General features: G+C 31.4%; 1 protein-coding gene across 4 annotated transcripts in view; it reads left to right on the top strand.

The window, feature by feature from the left end:
- LOC143228897 (bromodomain-containing protein 3-like) overlaps positions 1 to 23,204 on the top strand; it is a 111,032-nt gene that overhangs the window by 42,892 nt on the left and 44,936 nt on the right. For all 4 annotated transcript variants that reach the window (XM_076460336.1, XM_076460334.1, XM_076460332.1 and 1 more), the window contains 8 exons: positions 76 to 160; positions 409 to 788; positions 1,240 to 1,410; positions 1,605 to 1,694; positions 3,938 to 4,039; positions 6,503 to 6,631; positions 7,621 to 7,812; positions 20,567 to 21,011. In XM_076460336.1, the coding sequence (XP_076316451.1) occupies positions 76 to 160; positions 409 to 788; positions 1,240 to 1,410; positions 1,605 to 1,694; positions 3,938 to 4,039; positions 6,503 to 6,631; positions 7,621 to 7,812; positions 20,567 to 21,011 (1,594 nt within the window). The remainder of the gene's footprint in view (positions 1 to 75; positions 161 to 408; positions 789 to 1,239; positions 1,411 to 1,604; positions 1,695 to 3,937; positions 4,040 to 6,502; positions 6,632 to 7,620; positions 7,813 to 20,566; positions 21,012 to 23,204) is intronic.

The raw sequence follows: 23,204 nt of genomic DNA, 5'->3' as shown, positions 1-23,204 counted from the left end.
CATTCAGTAAAAAAAGATGTTACAAATACTTTACATTGTTTGAGCTGTTACTAAATGTTCCGATTATTATAACAGGAAATTGAAATTCCTATGCCACCAGTTAGGGGTCCAGGGCCAAAGGGGAGAGGGAAGAAAGGAAAGGGTGGCTCTAGAGGGAGAGGTGAGTATTTATAATAGTTCAGATACTAAGTCTGTTTGTAAGAACATTTTAAAATGAGTGAATTAATTAACATTATGTTTTTATTCCTTACTTTTGGATTAAAAATTACTTTAGGTTCTATATAAAACTAAGGTCGTCATTCATTTTATAATCATTCGAATTAGTAAGTACATATTTTACTAGCAGAGAGCATTAGCAGAAATATTAAATAACTTGAACATAAAGCTCGAGTTCTTTGTTTCAAACAGTTCCATCAACAACAGCAGCTCCGAATCCAGTGACCTTTGTTTCAGTAGCAGCCAGCATGCCAAATTCCCTTACTTCCGTCCCTGTGTCAGAGTCACAGCCTGCTCCTTATCCACCACTTTTGACCACCATGGCACCAGTTACTGTTCCAGGTAGTACTAATACAACAACAACCTTTGCAGCAACAGTTACTGCTCCAACACCTCAAATCGCACAGAAACCCTATGCATACTCTGGAGTAGGAGATTCTTTCGTGCCCGTCGCCTCCATGACACCCTTAAATGAAAGCCCACCAGTTACATTACATGGTACTACAAATCACCATCTAGAAAGTGTTACACAAGCAACTTCCATCACTACAGTCACTTCTGTACCAGCCAAAGTGAGATACTGCTTTTATTAAAATTTACTTGAACAACATTAAGTGATTAGTGTATAAATCAGTCAGCAACTTTTGATTGTTCATGCCTTAACACTTATTTTTCAGGAATTAGTGGTGAAACAGTACTTAATTTAGGAGGAGAGACGTTATTTGAATATACTGAAGAAAGAAACCTGTTATCTCTGGAATTGAAGTTGTATCTTAATGCGTGTATAATTTTTCCTCAAAATATAACTTTTATGAGTCAGCTCTATACTTCAGTGAGTTGTGTTATTTTGGGCCAACTCAATTTGTGTAGATACAGTTTAGGAGAAAATTTTCCACTGCAAATGCATAAATAGTAAATATTAAAATTTGTAAAAGTAGTGCAGTCACTTAATACTTTAGTAATAAAGTATCTTGCTTGAGTGTTGCTAACACACACATTTTTAATATTTTTGTTTGTTAATAGGTAAAAAAAGGGGTCAAGAGAAAAGCAGATACAACAACCCCTTCAAATAGTGCAACACTTGATATGTTAGTATACCAGACCTCCAATGAAACTAAAGTTTCCAGAATGTCAACAAGAAGAGAAAGTGGCCGACCAATCAAAAGGCCATCAAAGGATCTTCCAGATATTCAGGTTATCAATCTTGAGGGTTCTTAAACATATAATTTTTTAAGTGTGACATACTCACTATAACATTAAACCTGTTTTCACATACACAAATAGATGAATACAATGAAAAAGGTTTTTTGTTAAATTTTAAATTTTTTTAAATAATCTTGTAGAAATCTTTGTGCTGAAAACTAATAAATGCTTATGATGTATTTTAGAACACAACTAAACCAAGGAAAGGAAAACTTTCAGAACAGATGAAATATTGTAGTACTATCCTGAAGGAAATTTTTGCCAAAAAACATGCTGTAAGTCTGGTATTAAAATTGTTATAATTTAGAATGAAAATATGTTAAAATTATTTGCCAAAGGGCATTTCAAATTATTACCAGTTTATCATTGCACTCAAAAAGTGATCTTGACAAAGAAGAAATATGACCATACTCATCTTGGAGGATTAATGTGTACTGTAATTCCAAATTTACAGAATGCAACTTCAAGAAATTTGGGCAGCTTTCATTAAACAATACATGTATGTTACACATAACTAATGAGATTTTCAAATAAAGCACTTATTTTCTAAAGATTTGTTTTGGGATATTGCAAAGTTTTGTGAGTTGGGCTCTGATTAATATGAATGAAGAGGTGACTTTTCATATTAAGGATAAAAGTACTTCATTTTTATCTCACACTATTCATATTTTGTTTACACTCTCTCTGGAAATTCTGAAGTGAATATCAAAAATGTTTTTCAGTAAAACCTTATTTTTTATTTTCACTACCCTAACTAACTGTAATGAAATCATACAGGGTGGCCCGTAAGTCCCTACCCATCCATATATCTTATGTATCCAGTGTATCTGTGTGCTGTCCCTCATTCTCGCTGCATAATATTATGCGATGCCATGTTATATGAGACAATTTCCTCAACATAGCAGGGGTTATTGTTCCAAATGCCATGGTAACAGCTGCCTTCAACTCATCATTAGTGTTATAACATTGTGTAGACACAACATATGGATGGGTAGGGACTTACGGGCCACCCTGTACATAATGAAAGTTAAAAAACGTGATGAAAAATGACATTTTGATATTTCTGGAATGAATGTAGATTGTAACATGTAATTATAGTTATTTATTCCAGCATAATCCTTTTGAAAAATGCTTTCATTTGATTCTGTTCTTTCCTTGCTTTTTGAACTATGTATAACCACTAAACTCGTGTAATGAATCAACCATGAGAGCATAGTCAAAGTTATGGTAAACAAAGTGTGAAACTACATAATGAACAAGTGGCCCGTGTGCATACCTTTTGGAGAAATTTTTATTTCATTTTCTGTTAATTTTTACGATTTACTTATTTTTATTTTGAAATAATAAATGTACACAATAAAGCAAATTTAGTACTTTAAATGTATAATTTTGCATTTGATCATGGATATCTTGTCAAAAGTGAATTCTACTTTTTGGCAGGGTTTGTTGGTATGATGTAATTTTTTAAAATTTCACATGCATTTTAGATCACAGAGTATTTGTGCAAAAAACAAACAAACAATGATCTCAGACCTTTATAGTTGAACTGGCCTTTTAACTAAGCTGTAATTGGTTAAAATAACTGTTAGCTAGTTGAAGTAATATGTGGAACAGTGACAATAAATCTATAGTCAAAATAATTCAGAAACTGTCATCAGAATGAGATAACCTTTATATGTAATTTCATAAATTAATATCTTGTCTCTCAGTTGGTTATAAATAATCCAGTAGCAGATGCCAGAGATAATTACTGGCATTCTTTAAAAAACTGAAAGAGATGGGTGGTTGCAGAAGATCAGTTTGGCTTTCTGGTCAGTATTTCAGTAAAGCAAAAAGACTGGAGGTTAAATTTATTTCCTAGAAATATCTCTACTATAAGTGTGCAAGTTATGCCAACCTCAAAGAGAAATAGAAAATGTAAAATGGGCAGTTTGGAGCCAAGGTGTCATGTGATAGAAGGGAAGACAGAGAGCTAATTCAAACATTTCTTTTGAAGTTAAGTTAAACCTTATTTAATATTAAAATCTGAATTGTAAGCACATTTTGATGCCAAATTTGTTGAATGCATTGGTAATAAAGTTAATTAGATTTTAAATGTAATTGTAAAAAAATTGTGAAGTGTCCTTTGATCATTTCCACCTGTGAATTTTGTCTTGTGATGTAGGACAAAAGGGAAAAGAATTGGGTGATTAGTTTCACTAAAATTCTATGCACTTTTTTCCCTTGGTTACAGTGATTTTTATGTTTACATTTGATACAAAACTATTTTTTTAATACTACAACTGATGTGTTAATAGGATGTCCACTTCAAGGATAGAATGTTAATAGCTATTGATTTTTTTAAAAACATTGTGTGATGACCCATCAAAACAATGTGAACAACACAATGTATTTAGTCATTATCTTTTTAGTGACTGTTGACTCATTGATATCATATGATCATTAGAAAGAGTTAAAAGAGAAGTATATTTGTAAAAACACAGATTTATAGCATTTTAATAGTTTCTAATTGTTGTAGGGCTATGCTTGGCCATTCTATAAGCCTGTGGATGCACAACTTTTAGGGTTACATGATTATCATAAAGTAATCAAACAGCCTATGGACCTTGGAACTGTAAAAGTAAGTTAATAGTTTTCTCAGCATTTATACTCTTAAAGCAGTAAAATCTAAAGTTTTGTGTGTTGATCTCGGACAATATTAATTTTTGATTAGATTTCACTGAAGATGTCTGTATCACATCCTAGGTTAATAATTGTTAAACCAAAAATTGTTTGGAAAATAAAACACTGAAACCCTAACTCTATTGTGATATGAACCAAAAGTTGTTTATTAGTATGTCGTATTTAAATTATGATGTACTTGTAGAAAGTACACATAAGCTGCACCTTGGTAACACCTGTTCTGCCTGAGGTTCAAATAACAATTGATCTCCTAACCCCCTGAAAAAAAAAAAAAAAAAAAAATGTAGCTATTACATTCGTCTTGATTTGTTAGTTACTTAAATTTATGTATTATAATTATTTACTAGAGTAATTGTTGTATAGTTAGTTTTTTTTTATCAGTGGGTCAGGGTTCAAAACTGTCATCACATTTATTGACTTGCATTAACACTTTTATTGAACTACTATTTTAAAAATTTACATCAATAAGTTTTGAATCATTGTATATTATAATTCAAACTTTAATATTATATGAGTTAATTTCTTAATTCAAAAGTAAATATTAAAATAACACACCTGAATGTAAATTTTAGTGAGTCACATGTTATTTTAAATGCAGCACTGTTTAAAATTAGGTGTTTGTGGTGTCAAATTACTAAGTCTGTAATTTTGTACAAATTAGGAACTCAAATTACTGATATTGATAAACTATAAAATCAGAAACTCGTAATGTTTTATCTTGCTGAGATATGGCTTGTGTAATGAATCAAACTCAGTGGCTCTGTTCAACTTTTCAAACTTTTTGAAATGGTCCCTTATGTAGTCTTACTACACTCTACATTGTGAATAACCAATTAACAGCTTAGTATGTCCCTAGAGTATTTTTCTCAACCATTTTAATCTTTGAAAATCTACCTCATTCTTTTGTTCCAAGTTTCCAAGAGGTAGGTTGTGTCTTTAGTCTGCATGAAATTTCACATTTTAAAATATAAATAAATATCAGTTACTAAGCTAACAAATTATACTGGAATTGCATCATAATATAGCTATTTATGATTTTTGGTTATTGAACTGTGTGTATATATGTATGTATACACATAAACCCCAAAGAAATTCATACCCTCTACGTGTGAAATTTTAAAAGACTTGTTAACATATGTCCAGCAATAACAGAATACAAAGGTTGTAGCGAGAAAGGAACTGTTTGCTTCTTGAGTTATTGTTCAATATTTTAAGTAAAGTAAGTTTAATAATTTATTTCTGAGTAGTAATAATTTGTATACATATATTAATGTATAATAATTGAAATATGGTTGCATATTACAAAATACTAGTCCACTAAATACAGTTAAGACAGGGAAAACTAAAGGTCAGTCTTGTGTTACTGGATATGTGATCTGAATGTATGTGCACCTCGTCAATGGAAGCTGTGTAATGTTAGGTAGGCATGACTGAAAGGTCAATATAATAAAAAAAAATAAATATATATGTTTATATGTAGTATTGAGATTTAAGCTACTTAGACAAAACATTTGTATTTTTGTGTTGTGCAGTCATTCTAGCATAGAAAAAGCATAATTTATATTTATTTTCTAATTTTTTACAGTGGTTATAAGGTTGGTTAAGTGACAGACCCTACATAGAGTATATAAAATAACATAAATATGAAGTTTTACTGCAAACAAACATTTGAAATGTACTTAGGAGGTTTTAGAGATGACAGAAATAATATTTGTGATTTTTGGGATGAATAGTTTTCTAATCTTAACATGAATCACTTTGCACTCAGACTAATATCAAAACAAAATATTTTCACAAATATTTAGTAAAAATATTTAAAAATCTGGTTTTTTGTATACAAAGTACTTGTTATCTTTACTAAGCATGTACCACATTTTGTGGAGATTGTATTAAGAGTTATATTGCTAATACTTAGGTGTAAACGTGTAGACAAACTTGTGCATATTATACCACGCCCCTTGAGAAAGGGTCAAATGTTCTTCCTAAGGTATTTTTTTTTTATTTTAATAACTCTTACAGAACTTGTGAAAGGTTTATAAAACTTTTCATTAGCAACTAAGGTGACATTCAAGAGACTTTTCAAAAGTGTTCATGGGTTATTGTAATTTACATAACATATTAAGTTACTATTTTTAAAGATTGGAAATGGGTTTAACTTGATGTTTTTTCTCAAATAGTTAAGTAGTGAGAATTATCAGAAATTTATTTATTTTTTTCTCTGTAATACAATAACTAACTTGAAAGGTTTTCACAATGACATGGTGGTCTGTTTTTTTGCAATATACTGCGTCTTGGTATTTCAATTTTTTTTCTTGGTGTTAGTTTAATTACTACTAAATAAACTGTGATGGAAATATGTTGTTTTTAATATGTTGATTAATATAATTTTTTTCCCCTCCAGCAAAAATTGGATGCACGAGAATATAAAACACCTGATGAATTTGCAGGAGATGTTAGGTTAATATTTACTAACTGTTATAAATATAACCCTGCTGATCATGATGTGGTAGCAATGGCAAAAAAATTACAGGTGAGTTTAAAATTTTCAGTTATTAACAATACACTGTGAGTTGTTAGAGGTAACTGTGGTAGAAATTGCTGTAAAATATGTTAATTTGCATCTGTGCTGACTTTCATTTGCATTTCTTTATTTAATATCATTTATTTATTTTGTTTTTAAACAACTGATAATTTATTGACTAACACAAACTGCACAATCATGAAGTTAATTATAAGCACTATAGTTATTAGTTTGTGCTTAGGATCTGTTGCAAGTAGTGTGAAAGGGTTAATGTATCATCATGATTTTCATGTTAAACAAGTAAACCATAACATTTTAAATGGAGTTGTTCTGAATACTTCAAGTAAGTTACACACAAGTGCAAGAAAAAAAAGTTAAAATCAGATAAATGGAAAGTCTTGCATTGAAATATTTATTTTAGGAAATATGCTAAAAGTTTGACATTACTGTTGAGCTGCTTTGTTGAGAAACGAAACATAAAATTAAAATGTAAACATCATTAGAAAAATCAGATATACGTTTGTTTCTGCTGATGTTCCACATGAAGTTAGTTATTATAGTTTACTTAAACATTTAAAGAGAAGTAAGTTTTTGTTTTTTAGAGAAATGTTGCAGGAGGGTCATAAAGTAGAACTAAACATATTTCAAGTGATAAATTTTCTAGAGAAGTCTTAGGAAGACCTTAGTGTACAAATGAGTATATTCCAATAATATATAAGTATCAGATTTGTGTCAGATGTTTAAAAAAATAACGTGTTTTATGGAATTTATGACAATACAAGTTTGTTATGTGCAAGTAACACTAGCTTCTTGATAACTGGGTATTGAATTATGCAGTTATAGTTTACTATATAGAATTGATGCAACTTAAATATTTGTTAAATATTAGACTCAACTAGTATAGGTGTAAAATGTCTGAGTCCTCTTAGACTGTACTTTTCATAATTTATGTAACAGGATTTACATGGGAGCTTCATAAAATGCCTTGTATGTTCTAGGAGGTATTTGAGATTATGTTTGCTAAAATGCCTGATGAACCAGCACCCTCAGAACCTGTATTTGTTTGCCAAACCGATAAAGTTGAAGGAAACACTAGTAGTACAGGCAACACAAGTTCTGCATACTCAGGAAGTGAAAACGATGACAGTGAAGATGAACGGCAGCGAAAGATCACACAGTTGCAGGAACAGGTAATTACATATTAAAGTTAAAATCCTTTAACCCTCTCTAAACAAAATTAATTGTTTTTGTGAACAAAAATTGGATCTTTATAGTTGCTTTATTGTAATTTCTAATATATTTTGTGTATCTTCACAAAATTTAGCGAGTTTTCAGTAAGCAAGAAGTCATTATGATGACAGAAAAGTGAAACCAGAGTTGACACACACTTGGTACCCATATAGTTTGGTCAGCAGGCCCCACATGTTTGTGTGTGTGTGTGTGTGTAGTGCATGCAAGTTTTTAGATTTACCAGTAACATAAATATAGACAAGACTTTTGTTTCTAAGAAAAAAAGAGAAATGTTTTGGATAATAATGTATTATTTCACAAATTATAAATGACATGTTTAGTGTGTGTGTTCTCTGTTTTTTAACTAACATCCCAGTTATAACCTCCCAACAACTGTTGTGAATTTTTAAATTTTCCTAAAAATCCTTTCTGTTGTGCCTTATTATTTGGAGGCACGTCTACATCTCCTTTAATTTAATAACTTCTATTAAGTAGTTTCTAAATATGTACCTTTTGGTGTGGTGACTTGCAACATGAGTTCCAATATTTTCAACACTTCATTTACATTTAATTTTATACTGTAGAGAAAGTAATGTATATGTTCATTCAGATAATTAACACTTTCTAAGGCATCACAATATCATCATCATAGTTCCTAATGCTGTTTTACCTGTAAGGATTAATATGCCATAACAGCTTATTTATTGTGTTAAAATCATGTATATTTTTTGTATGGTCAAGCTATGTATCAACAATGTTAGTAATTATCAAAATCTTGAAGTAGGTGAAGAAAAACAAGAAGAGAAACTTTATTATTATTCTGAAAGAATTGCCTCAGAAAATTGTGTTATATCTAATTTTGAACAGTATATTATAACTTGTTTATTATATTGTTAAATATTTTTTCCTGAATAAAAAAAGACTATCATAAGCACGATCACATGAATTCTTATAACTGTGTAGAATTTACTATTTCATGAATAACTAAATTTTTAATTAGATATTCTCACTGTCAGTTTACTTGTTACATGCTGTTTTTTATGTTACGGTGCATGCATGCAATTCTTAGTAAATTTGATAAAGCAGTCTTTGAAAAACAAAAAATTAAATTAATACCAGATTTTCTTAGTGCCTGGTGTAGTTTTTCACTGTAGCTAGATAGAGATGTAGTTACGTATATGTAATTAATCAGACCAAAATTGTGTTTGATTTAGGCCAGTAGAAGAGTACAATGGAGAAATAGAACTTTGTAATAATAATAAACAAAAATGGAAAAAAATTGGACACCTTGTGCAGTATAAAAAATGTTGGTGGTTTTGTAATAGCACACAGTATTTCCCACAGCAAACAGTCAAGAGAGAAATTTGTCATATTGTTAATAAAATCAAGTTTGTCAAAATAGATTTCAACATTCTATTTATGGAATACAGATTTAGTGCATTTTAATGCCTTAAGCCGGTGGCAACTGTGAGTCCACAAGGAGATTTCAGTGAGTCTGGAAAATGATTAAAAACAAATAAATAAATATTTATAGTGTAGTACATATTTTTCACAGTATAAAATATAAGTATTTTTAATATTATATGAAGCATTTCATGAAATTCTGCAGTCAAAATTAATTGATTGTTGATTTGAAGAGTTAAAACCACTATTATCTTCACCAACTTTATAACCATGAAATTATATGTACTATAGTAAAATGCTTTTATCTTTGTACAGTGGGTGAAGGCAAGCTTGAATAGCTCTCACGCAGGCCCAAAGAAAGTCAAAATTCTATATGTACTTTGGATAGAATAGATTATCACCAGAGCTGTGTATGTATATCAAGTTATATTTTTTCATACAAATGGGGCCCGGCATGGCCAGGTGAATAAGGCACGCGACTCGTAATCTGAGGGTCGGAGGTTCAAATATCCGTCACACCAAACATGCTCACCCTTTCAGCTGTAGGGGTGTTATAATGTGACAGTCAATCCCACTATTCATTGGTAAAAAGAGTAGCCCAAGAGTTGACAGTGGGTGTTGATGACTAGCTGCCTTCCCTCTAGTCTCTCACTGCAAAATTAGGGATGACTAGTGCAGATAGCCTTCGTGTAGCTTTGCACAAAATTTGAAACAAACCAAACCATATAAACAAACAGATGTTAAAAATGTTACACATTGTTTAATTTCTTTTAATAAATAATATTTAAATTTTAGGCCAAGCCCTAGTTGGAAGTAAAATTATTTACTGTAGAAGTGTAATTTAGTTTTACACTGAGGTTATACTTCCCTTAAACATGAGACCTATTGGGATTTAACCTTTAAACTACATTTATGAACATGAAAGGAACATGCTTATTCCTATTACCATAGAATATATTTCTCATTGAGCTAAAATCATAGAGCTATTTATTACAGATTTGTGTCTATGAAAACTACCAGCTTTTGGAAAAGAAAGAAGATTTTTTACTGTAAATGGTTGGTTATCGATAGTAGGTATTGTAATTTTGTTTTTAATACATGATAAGGCTGTTGCTATACTATGAATTACATTAGATACAAGAAATTATATATTTTCACATGATCTCAACAACTTACTATTCTGGCATTTGTTGGGAGGGCAACATTCAAATTCATATCATCTTGTTCTTGAATGAAGTGTATTCACACGTGCAGATATGTGTAGCACTTTCAAAATTTAGTTTAATGAAAGCAATCCTTATTAACCTTAAAGAAGAAACATTCAGTAAAAAATAGTGTATTCAAAGACATTTTGTAAAGGAATAATTGAGAGCAACTAACGTTCTGAAGTTGATTATATTACTACGTCCTCCCGCCACAGTTAGTCAGTTATCTGAATTGTAAGATATGGCCATATATTCCCAACCTACTCAGATGTTGCCAGTGTCAGAAGTTCAGTTACTCAAAAACATCATGCTGCAGTTCTTTAACAGATGCTCATTGTAGTGGCAAAGATCATTGTGTTAAATGTAGTGGTCCACACCCCTCTTACTATGTTTTTTGTCCTAAATGGGTGGAGGAGAAAGAGGTGCAATGTTTGAAGATTATAAATAATAGCTCCTGCCCAGAGGCTCAGAAATTATTGTCCTCAACTCCATCTCGGACATATGCTGCTGCACTTGATTTCACTATTACAGTGGGAGTGCAGAGAGATCTCTCTGTTCCTCTAACAGAGCCATTCGCAAAACATCCGAAGAATCTTTTGCCCTCCACGTTTAAAAGAGATGACGAATCTACATCTGTTTCCATCTCTGTTCCTACCTCTTCTTCTGGTTTCGAGTTTGGGTGTTTCCTCTGGTACACCATCTTCTACAGCCCTGAAAAGTAAAATGACCATTTGTTAACACCCTCAGTCACTGGAATCTTTGTCCACAGACAGAAACCTGCCTACTCAACCCAGGGCAGAATCTATGGAGGTCTATAGACTTACATCCAATAAAGGAAAAATAGTGGTCAAAAACAAAAGGGCTCCCTGCCACATTTTACTGCATGTAAATAAAAAATGCTCATTCTGATCCAGTGGAATTGTCGAGAGTTTTCATTCAAGTATAGATGACAGTGAGAATTTGATTGATTCTTACCATCCTATATTTCTTTCCTTATAGGAAATGTTTCTGGAACCTGCTGATATAGTCACCCTTCAGCAGTGTTCTTTGTACAGAAATGAGAGTTTGTATGAGGGACAAATGGATGATGAGGTGGCACTACTGGTTGATTACCATCTGCCCACCTTGTCTTTTCCACTGCAGACATCCATGCTTCCTTGAGTTGTACCATCACTTTGTTCTTTCTACCTGGCTCCTTAAAGAGACTTTGACCAGTCAGACATTGAGGTCCTCATTGAGCAGTTACCATCTCCCTTTTTAATCCCGGGGGTTTTTAATAGACATAATCTCCTCTGGTGTGGTGCTGATGATATTCATGAGAGGGATGCTCTGAAGAGCATATGCTCTCAGATCACAACTTTTCTCTCTTCAGTACTGGTTCTTACATTTATTTATATGCATTTTGTCAGTCATTTACTGTTATTGATCTTTCTATCTGCTCCCCTTTACTTTTCTCTTTTCTTGGAGGGTTTACAGTAACCCACAGGGCAGTGATTATTTTCCTATCATTTTGAGAGAGACTTTCTGTGGCCGATACCACCTGACCTGCATGTCTCAGTGGAAGTTGGACCAGGCCGACTGGCCCTCTTTCACTGCTCTCACAGAACGCGACTCTGCCATCATCTGTTAGCTATCCATAGATGACTGTATAGCAGCTGTAACTTACTGTATTGTCCAGACAGCTGCTCAGCATATTCTTAAAACCTTTACACATTTTCCACCACATCATCATCCTTTGGGGAATACTGCCTGCCACATGGCAAGGAAAGCTCAAAAACAGGCTTGGAATACTTTTTGTAGGTATCCTTCACTTCTAAACCGCATTGCATTTTAGCAGGCCTGCGCATGTGCTTGGCAAGTCGGACATTAAAGCCAGAAGGAATCTTGGATTAAATATACCTTTAGCATCTCTTCTACCACTAGTTCCAAAGTCATATGGGATAAGATTCAAAAGGTTAGTGGACAGTATACTTCTGCCCCTCTTTCAATCTTGCCCCCTGATGGCTAGAAAGTTGCTGATGCTCAGAGTGCCATTAAAACTCGACAAAAGCTTTTCTTGTGCATCTAGCACTTCTGCTTCATCCTTCACCTTCTTAGCCATCAAGACATGGGCAGAGCGATCACCTCTTTCCTATTGGGCAGTTTATTTCTATGAGTATAATTATCACTTTACGTTGGTGGAGCTCAAGTTTGCTCTTCATTGGTCTGGCATTGCATCATTTGGACCTGATGATATTCATTACAAGATGCTGTGCCATATCTATCCTGCCTCTCTGGCTATTCTTCTGGCTGTTTTTAACTGGATCTTGCAGGAGAACATTTTTCTTGATGCTTGGTGCCATGCTATTGTACTCCCTTTTCCAAGTCTGAGAAAGATCCCAAAGTTCCTTCAAACTACTGTCCAATTGCTTTGATGAGCTGTTTAGGTAAGATCTTAGAGAGGATGGTTAATGCTAGTTTTGCTTGGTTCTTTAAATGAAACAACCTTCTCTCACTCACTCACTGTGGGATCCGATGACAGCACTCCACCATAGGCCTCCTAATTATACTTGAAATGTCAATCAGAGAACCATTTCTTAAGCAACATCATCTTGTTTCTGTGTTTTTTGATTTTGAGAAAGCTTATGATAGAACATGGAGGTATGGCATCTTGAGAAATCTCCACTCATACGGGTTGCGTGACCATTTACCCATTTTTATTAAACATTTTTTTAATCAACTGGCATATCAAAGTCTATATGGATTTGACACTTTCCTGTTTTTTCCCACAGGAACTTGAAGTCCCCCCCTCCACTAAAGTTGTAAACAGTCGCTTTGTTGGTGACTTTCAAACTTCATGTCAGTTATTAAGTGTAAGGTTTATTGAACAGTAGCTACAGACTGCTTTGAGTTGCTCGGTTCTGCGCCAGTTGGCAACTGACTCAGAGTGAGCAATGTGATAACAGGCTTTTCCAGATCAAATCTTTTATTACTCTTTGGCTGTCTTGCTTCCATGAGGATCGGAAGAAGGAAGCTATTCTGGCTAGGCTGTGCATTGGTCACATTTTCTAACTCATTGCTTTCTTTTATCTGGTACTGAAGCACTAATGTGTGACACTCAATTCACAGTAGCCCACATTTTACTGTCATGCCACTGTTATGATCAAGAACAACAGCACCATTTTAAACATATTTTTACTATGGGTTCACTCTTAACATTAGAGAGTGCCATTGGCAATGGTGACACTGTTCATCTGTTTTTAAATTTTTAAGGGCCATTTGTCTTTTTAACTCTTCATAAGATATTACTTTGAAAATTGGACTGTTTTAGCATGATTCTCTTTTACACATTTTACTGTTTTATGTATTTTACTGTTTGTTTGATACAGATAGTCCAGTTGCTTTGTGTCAATAAATGCCAAACAACCAACCAACTGAAGTTCTTGCATGTCCCTGTGAGTTAGACTTAGTAGATTTTTCTACAGATGTTTGAGGATGTGGCCATGGAAAGTCTGGACACTTCCTTAAACATTTTCTAGGTATCAAGTGATGTTCACAATGCAATGTATGCAGAACTTTGTCCATTTTCTACAAGATCATTATGTAACTAGTATGGTTTGTTGATTGTAAAATTAATATAACTGAAAAAGGCTTAGTTACTCTTGCTTTCTGGAGTGTCATAATACTATTAAAAATAATTTTCTAAGAGGGCATTGTGATCCTTACTTTCCAGGCTACAAAATGTTCTGATGCAAAATGTTGTTTGACATTTCAGGAGAACCACTCCTTAAATCTAGCTAATTAGTGAGAAGCTAGTACAGTATGCTGCCTGGTACTTGTGAGATTCTTCTGTGTATGCCTACACTGAAGGAGTTGTGTTTTCTTGTGTGTTGACATAAGTAACAGTATAAATTATTAATTCTGGCTCACTTGGACATTAGCAAAGTTTTTAGTTTTTGCAGTCTTCCGTTGGTGATTGTATGTATTTCATAATGCCTGAAATGTTTACAAGTTGAATTCTGACATTTCCTAGATGACAACACATTACAAGACCACCGAAACAAAGAAGTAACTTTGGAAGGTTGTTGAAGTAATCTGTGTGAGAACTGGAGGCAGTCTGATATAAGTTACTAAAGTATGTGACAGTGTGTAATGGTGATATAAATAAGTAAATCTGTGTGGTTTTACATATGTATATTACATTACATAGTCATGCATGTGTAGTATGTGTGTAACTGAATCAATCAAATATCTCGGCAGTAACTGTATGTGGAGAAAAAAGGTTTAATCATAGTTTTAAGACTGATATGATGTTGACTTGATATTTCACTTGTGAGGTATTTGAAAAGCCAGAATACGTGTTACTGATATTAGTGAGAGAAAATTCCAATTTGGAAAGTGAAGTATTCAGCAAAGGATGAATTTTCATGGAAGAGACAAGCATAACAAAAAGAGTAGTGGTTTGCATAAAAGAAAACACAATTTTACCTGGTGTCTTATTACAAAGAATAGTGTACCTGGTGTCTATTACAAAGAATAGTGTACCTGGCGTCTATTACAAAGAATAGTGTACCTGGTGTCTATTACAAAGAATAGTGTAAGATGTTTGGATCAAACTGAAATTTTCATGTGTGAAATTATTGGTATTAAATGAAATTCACAAAGAGTGGATTAGATATTTTAACATATGTATACTTTTATTTGAAATGGAATGTTTTCTGTCATACAGATTGAAATGTTTTAAATTGACACAATGTTTTATTTAATATTTCTTGACATATTTTTTACAAGATGCATAATAATGCATGAAAGTGAAATATTTAACAGATAATTAATCTTTATGGAAGAGATAGAGTAATAATGATACTTATGCTTCACAAATTGGCTGAACTTCTGTACAATTTGAATTCATCTTACCCCTTAACTTTTCAGTTCTGATTTTCGATATATAATATAATAACTACCTGGGCTTGAGACTGAGCAGACTGCAGGAAGTGTTTCACACTATACTAAAGTTATTGGAAGTAGCTTTTGTGGTATATGTTATAGACTTTCTGTGTGTTTAATATTGTGGAGTTTGTAGCAATCAGGAAGGTTTACAATACAAGGTATTTAAAAGTGCAGAGCAGGAGATTATTAAATGATTAAGTAAATGTAACGTAGTCAGACTGGAGTATTTTTTCTACCAAGGTGGTGAAAAGAGAGACTGTGTGTACGTAAATTTGGTGATTAAAATTGATACCTGAAGTAGTGTACAGATTAGCAAGGCATAATAAATAAAGAAAATAACTATCACTTATTCATTTGTGCATGTACCACAATTTGGCCATTCATTCCTAAAGAATCTGTTATTGAGACATCAAGCTACAGAAACTTTATTCTTGATCAAGAGAAAAGTTCTACATTATCTGTGAGAATTCAGATGCACTTGTAATTATTTTATCCATATTGGTTAAAATTTACTAATTTATTTTAATTTACCTTTGCTCTAGTGTGTGTGTGCATGAGATATTACTTTAGTTATGAACAATGTTTAAGGTAGTTTTCCTTTTGTTTATGTATTTAAGTATATAACTATTTAAGGATTTAAGGAAATTCTGTTGTAATATTATGTTATAAATCATTCATCATATTTGCATTTGTAGTGCTTTTGTTTGTTTTAAATTTCCAGCAAATTAATCGTAAACATTTATCAACCCCATGCCTACAAGTTGGTTAAAGTGTGTATGTTGCAGTTTTTATAAAGCTTTATTTAAAATGTAATTAAAACCATTATTATCAATGTATGTCAATATACTTGGCATCAAAGTTTTATGTTTTAAGTAATATTAATTTCCTAATTTTAAAAGGAAATATTCAAACTTGGTTATTTGCACCTCTCAGATTCACATGATTAGGTTTAGTTGTAACTTCCCATTTGTAGATTTCTTTCTTTTACAACAATGTCATGTTGTGCAACATTTAGAAATATATGATATAGATATTGATAAGACAGTATAACATTTTAACCTGTTCTTGTTTGCTGGGGTATTAATTTTTGCTCAACTGGTATTGACATGCTCTTTCCATATTGTCTGTCTTTTAAGATACATTTATGATTATCTTTAACTTTGCTACTGAACATGTTTATAGCTTATGGAAAGAGCATATTCTACACATTGTAAATCAGATGTTTACCTTTTTTGTTTTTGTGGTAACAACTGATACTTTGCTTTGAGTACTTGACACATTTGGACTAAAGAACTTGCTTTAATTTGTAATGCAATTTTCAACTTGTTTTTAGTTAGAAAGCCATGTATATTAAAATATTTTTAGCTGGTTTAACTTAGGGTTTGATTATATTTTGTGTTCTAAGATACATATCTGAAATCTAATTGAATTACCTTTGGAAAACCAATGTAGTGAGCTATAAAATAGGTTTACTAAAGTCAATACCCAAGTGAAAAAAAGGCTTCAATATTAAAGTATGTACAGATTTCTTGGTTTTTATGTATATATCATATTTATTACAGAATATTTTGTAACAAAAAAGTAATTATAATGCAAAAGTTAGAAGATTTTAAGGTTATTAAGAAATATTAAATAAATCTCTTCTGCAGGTTTCTGTGTAATTTACTGCTTTGCTGTGGTAGTTGGATGTACTTCAGAGAGAAGTACAATAATACATTTAAATGAAAAAATTGAAACCGACATGGGCTTAAATTGTTTACAATAAATAATTGAAATTCATTTTTACATTTTGTAGTCATTCTGGAAGTACTTTAATTTCACATTTTTTCAGTTTTTCTCTTTCCTTTTACATTGAATTGACTTACAGTTAGGTGTTAGGGTAGAATATAATATAAAGTCTTATTGAAAAAAAAAGAATATTCTTGTGACTTAATAGATTTTAGACATTATGCTAATTAAATATGAAAAGGACTATTTTTATTCTTGGCATAAAAATTGCCTTTCACTTCACAGACTCAGTAAAGGCTTTGTTAATTCACAAACAAATCTTCAGTAAAAATATATTACTAATTAATCCCTGATGTGTACAAAAACTTAGTTTTTACCAAAAGCTTGCCAATTTCATGAAGATGAACTCAGTGACACTGGAGTTTATAGTATGTGTTGTTTTGTGGTTACGAGGTTGGTCAAAATGATCAAGTATTTGTAAAAAAGATTTAATGGATTTCTTTTTGTATTTGTCTAATGTTTTTGTGTTGCATATTTCATTTTTTTTCGAAGTATTTATTCTATAATGTCTCAAACTGTAATGTAAGGGATATATTTGGTATAATTATTAGTGATCAATGTTTGGTATATCATTTTTTTTTGCTTTCACTTTTAAGTTCTTAGAACTGTGAATTTGAATTTTTCTTGTTTCTTTAAGTAGTGATAATTTCAGAGTTTAGTAAATTAATTTACAGTAAACATTTTAATAAGTTATTTGGAAAGATTAGAGATAGATTTTATGATAAATATGCTGTTGTATATGCATGTTATTTTGATTGTACGTTTAAATAAAGATTCTTTGTATTTTATATACACGTGTACAGTCTTTTTATTTCTCAAACACTAACAGTTTTGGAGAAATTAAGTATCACTATAATTTACCTTGCTGTTAATTCATATAACTTTCTGATAATTCCATTATGTAATGAACCAATCTCACAGTCTCCATCTTTGTACTTTTTGACTTTGAAGGTTCCAATATTGGAACGTAGAACGTGTAAACTAAACTATAGGAAAACTTGGAAAAAAAATTTCACTGAAGTATTTTGATATTTTGTCCCATGTGTTTAAGTGATTTGAAGTAGTAATGGTGTTGTTTTTTGAGCACGTATCTTTTCACTTGCACTATTATAAATAGTAAATATAGAAGTAAAATTATGGATTGTATTTAAGTGAATACTTTGGTTTGGATTTTCAATAACTCAAGTTCACTATCCATTGTGTCATCTGTTATCTTTATCTGTTTCTTTTGATTGCTTCATGTATGATATAATCAGAAGGAAGCTTTCACATGAGTCCTGCTTGGCAGTAATTGGATGCAAAGAATCAAAATGAAATTTACCTTGATATGTATAGATTAGATTTAAAACTCATGTTCTAAAGAATTATTGGACAGTGCTTGGAGTTTGACAAAAGGAAATCTTATCTCTGCTTACCAGATGTTGTTCTGTACTTAGTAAAATTCTTGAGAATTGCTGCCCTACACTATTCACCAAATGAGTTTTGATAATATGGGAAACAAAATGGTCTTTTTTTGGAGTTTGTCTAATATCAGTGGGATCCTTATCTAACTTAATAAAAGATGGATCACCCCCAAATGAGATCTTGGCTTTTCCTTTGAAAATTTTTGTTCATTACAGCATGAATTTTTTTCATTGAGACTGTAATATTAAAGTTGTCAAATATGGATTTATTAACCTTTTGTTGTACGGTCACTCATATTGCATATTGAAATTTAATTAATACATAATTATGATAAACTTCAACAATTTTATATTTTAGAAACAAACTTTTTTAATGATCAACTAGCTACTTTTACAAAACAAAAATTCCATAAATGTGTTTTTCTTTTTAATGTGAATATAAGCGAACTGCATATTATGTTGTTTTTTAGTTATGGTTTACCAGTTAACTGTGTTAAATTATGAAGAACGTGACCATTATTTTAGCTTCTAGTACCAGTATTGTTTGATATATGATTTTATTGGATGAAGTTGCATGTGATACCTTTTTCATGAGAGGGTTTTGACAATATAGTAAAGTATCTCAGATTTGCAAATTGGTAAAGACTTGTAAACATGAGAAGGTAAACTTCAAGTCAACATCTTCCTTACCCTTGTCCTTGTGGCAATTTTCAACTTTCATAAAGTTTTGAACTAGTATCTTAGAATGTTGAACACATTCTTTTAAGAAATAACTTTCACCTAATTAGTGGCCTGTGTTTTTTTCTCTATATTTGTTGTTTTTTTATTTTTGTTTGTTTTATGTAAGGATACTTAAGGTTAACCAGTCCATTTGAATGAAGCGGTTTTTCTCAGTGAGCGAAAACATACTAAAGGAAAATTGCAATGATATATGTTAATATAAAAAAACAAGCTGACATTGATTGTGTGTGTGTATATAAACAAAATATTTTAAACAGTAACACAAAATAATTGTTATTAAATGCTCTTTTTTTTTTATTGATTTGTATATACAGTTAAGAAAATTGCATAGTGTTATTAAATATAGAATATTTTAATCATGTAACTATTTGGTATGGTTAAAAGATTCACGACTAATAGTGGAAAAAAAGTTTAAAATTAAAGGAAGTTTTTTTTTTTAAAGTTGATAGAAATTGTAAATCAAACTTATTTTAGTTCTTTTATTTACGCACATAAATTATGTAACAGGTTTGATTGAGTAAGCAGTTTTTGATCATAAAATAAAAACTGGGTGCCATAAGTCTAGGTGACTGGAGCAGAACGGGTAAAGAGTAGATAGATCATTTCTGTATATTTCTTTCATCATTTTCTTAATGTATTATTAGATTATTTTAAACTGAATTTCTTTCAATGTTGAAATGAATATGGGAAGGGAAAACTTGTCTTTTCAAACAATATTAGAGTGTATACATGTTTGTGGGCTCAAAGCCATAATGGATGTTTTTATTCTCTGAAGCATCTTTTGTATGCTCAACATCAGTATAACGAATAGGAGAGATTTTATTGTCTATAACTTTTGAAAATATCATTTCATATTTTTTTTTTTTTCAATGGAAGCTATCATTACTTGAGTTACATTTTCATCAAAACTTTATAAAAAATGTTCATTAACTTGGGATTATTTGGTAACATTCTTTCAAAAATTATATTTATGTTTTAGCACTTTATCATTGAGAAACATACTAGTTTGAAGGAGTGTGTTGTCCTCTGTCATGATCCTTTTAGTTTTTACTTCAAACACAATTAGTAAGGACAGCCTGTGGTATTTTTACCTGTGTGCTCTTGGTCTTGTGAGAATAGTTCACTAATCTTAATTTGTTTCAACCTTCTTTTTGTTTGTTTTAATCAGCTGGATATGTATTTTTTTCAGTTAGCTGTCATCTTTAGTGTCAGTCTTTTATGATAATTTCAATTTCTTCTTCTAGCTGCGGGCAATTACTGAACAGATGAGTTTATTAGCAGCTGAGAGTAGGAGAAAAGCCAAGAAAAAAAGAAAAAAGAGAAAAAAAGAAAAGGAAGAACCTGTAAAAGAAATAAAACCTGAAGTGGAAGCACTTCCTCCAGAGCCACCTGTCATGCAGCCATCTACTATTCCACCAGTGAACAACACAGTTCCACCTCCATCTGCAAAGGAAACACACCCACAAAAAATTCAAAAACCAGCCAAAAATAAAAGTAATACAACACCTACTAAATCTCAAAACCAAAACAAGTCATCAGGTCAGATAAAGAGACAGAGATCAAATAGCAAGTCATCTAAGAAGAGTAGTAAAAGTGTACCAGCTTTTGACAGTGAAGATGAAGACAACGCAAAACCAATGTCTTACGATGAAAAAAGGCAGCTGAGCCTGGATATTAACAAATTACCAGGTACCACCTTTTCTAGCTACATTTTAAAAGTGATAGTATGGAATCTGATGGTTGCTTTGTGGTTACAACATTGGTGGAATCCACAAATCCCAGCAGCAGTTTTCGTTTTTATTTATATTCTTTTTGATTTGTTCATCTTGGCTCAAAATAATTGTTCAATTTTAGGCCTGCTGGTTTTCTAATATTTTGCCTGGTTTGACATGTAATCTCTGACTTTTAAAGGATTATATTGATTAACTCTGGCTAAGGACTTGGTCCCAGGGAGTGACCTCATAACGTTTTCGTGCTTGTTATGGTTCTGGTGCTGTAACTTTTAATACATTGTTTATCTTCATGAAATTTTGTAGATTATCAGTAAACATTACAAGACTTTTATTTCCAAAATGTCTTATGTTTTCATGAAGTTTCAAGATTTTTTTAATGATTTGCTCATGCAATTTTTAATTTTGAATGTTGATTGTCAAACATGCAAAGTAATTTTCATTTTAAGATTGAAATCACTTTTATTTATCATAAAATCATCAAATTTCACATTAAAAAATCTTAACTTCCTAATTAGCTCAGTATAATTATCAAACATTGTTTTTAATGTTCTATGTAAAGGCTCAGTCAGTTTGACTGACCATGTGACCTTTGTACTTGTTTCAAGTCTCGCAGGAAGTAGTTCAGGATTCTTTAAAATATGGATTATTAGCTAAGTTACTATGTCATGATAAAAGTAGTTTAATAAAGTTTTGAATGTAACACACTAAAACTTTGTTCCATGCACAGTAAAGGATATCCACATCAAAAGAGTTATCAAAGAACTTTTTTTCCCCATTATTTCCACTGTTGTATCTCTGTATGCGTTTAGTTGATTTGACTGCTCTTCTAACCATAAAAAAAGAAAGAGATATAAATTACACTTTCTTCATTCTGAAATGACCACAAATGTTTATTTTAAATCTCATCCTAGATCTCTATTTGTATTTCATTGACCTGTCAGCTGTGTTTGACTAACATGTAAAGATACAATGGTGCAAAACATGTGCACTCATATTATTATATCCATTAGTATAAAACTGTTAACTTTATTCTAGTGGACCAGTGTTTTGTAAAATTCAGTCACATTTTGGTCATAATATTTCACATAGGTAATGTAATATTACTGTTTATAAATAGGTTCTGAAATGTTATTTTTCTTAAAACTGAACAAGCAGTGAAGTATAGAAAACTGTGATCTCATCTAAATATGAACTTTGTGCTTGCTTACTGATTACCATAACATGCTAAGCTTTATCAAATTTTGCACGTGTAGAATGTCAAACAAATGTTAAGGTTTATGTATATGCATTTTGAAAAAACAAAAATCATAAATTAAGATATCAATATCACAGAATTCCACTGTAATTTTTTAGACTTATTATGAAGCTGTATTTGAGTCTAAAAAATTTATTTTTAAGCTCTGTTAACTTTATTTTGTATATTTCTGCTTGAATTATACCATGAAAAGATAGGTTTTTCTATGTAAACACTTTGCAGAGTACATGGGACACATGATAAAGCTTTTGATTGGTCATACACGTCATACAACAAAGTAGGTTTATATAAACAAGTATTTCTAAAAATGGAATAGGTGGGTGGGGCCACTTTCATTGATTTACTAAGAATAACAATATTTCAGTAGTTAGAAAAGGTAGGAGGTTCTTATTTCGTATTATAGCTTGTCAGTATCAGTGATTTGAGTTTCTAATTATATGAAACTATAGATTTGGACATCACAAACATCTAATTTAAACCAAAGCTACATTAAACATACCACATGATAAGCACAGAAATCAATAATTAAGGTTGTTTTTTTTAATATTTATTTTAAGTAAGTTTACAAATGTGACATGTCCTTTAACCCCTGACCATATAATTTATTTAGATAGGATTAACTGATTAACTTGCTCAGTTCTGCATGTGTTTTCACATTTGTGAACTTCAGGTACAATGAGCTCTACATGTTCCATGAGTCCTTTGGTGTGCTGTTTTTTAATTTTGTTAGCTTATGTCTGGGAATCAGTTTTAATTTAATTGCTGTTTGGTTAATTGTATATTAAGTCACATATTCCTTTTTCTGTTTCAGTGATCATTTCTTCATTTTTGAGGTTGCTTCATTAGGTCAGGTTTCTCATTAGGTTCTCAGACTCAATTTTTTATTTTTATTTT

The sequence above is a fragment of the Tachypleus tridentatus genome, chromosome 10 (assembly GCF_004210375.1).
Source record: "Tachypleus tridentatus isolate NWPU-2018 chromosome 10, ASM421037v1, whole genome shotgun sequence".
In the NCBI taxonomy this organism is placed as follows: domain Eukaryota; kingdom Metazoa; phylum Arthropoda; class Merostomata; order Xiphosura; family Limulidae; genus Tachypleus; species Tachypleus tridentatus.
This window is presented reverse-complemented; position numbering and strand designations above follow the sequence as displayed.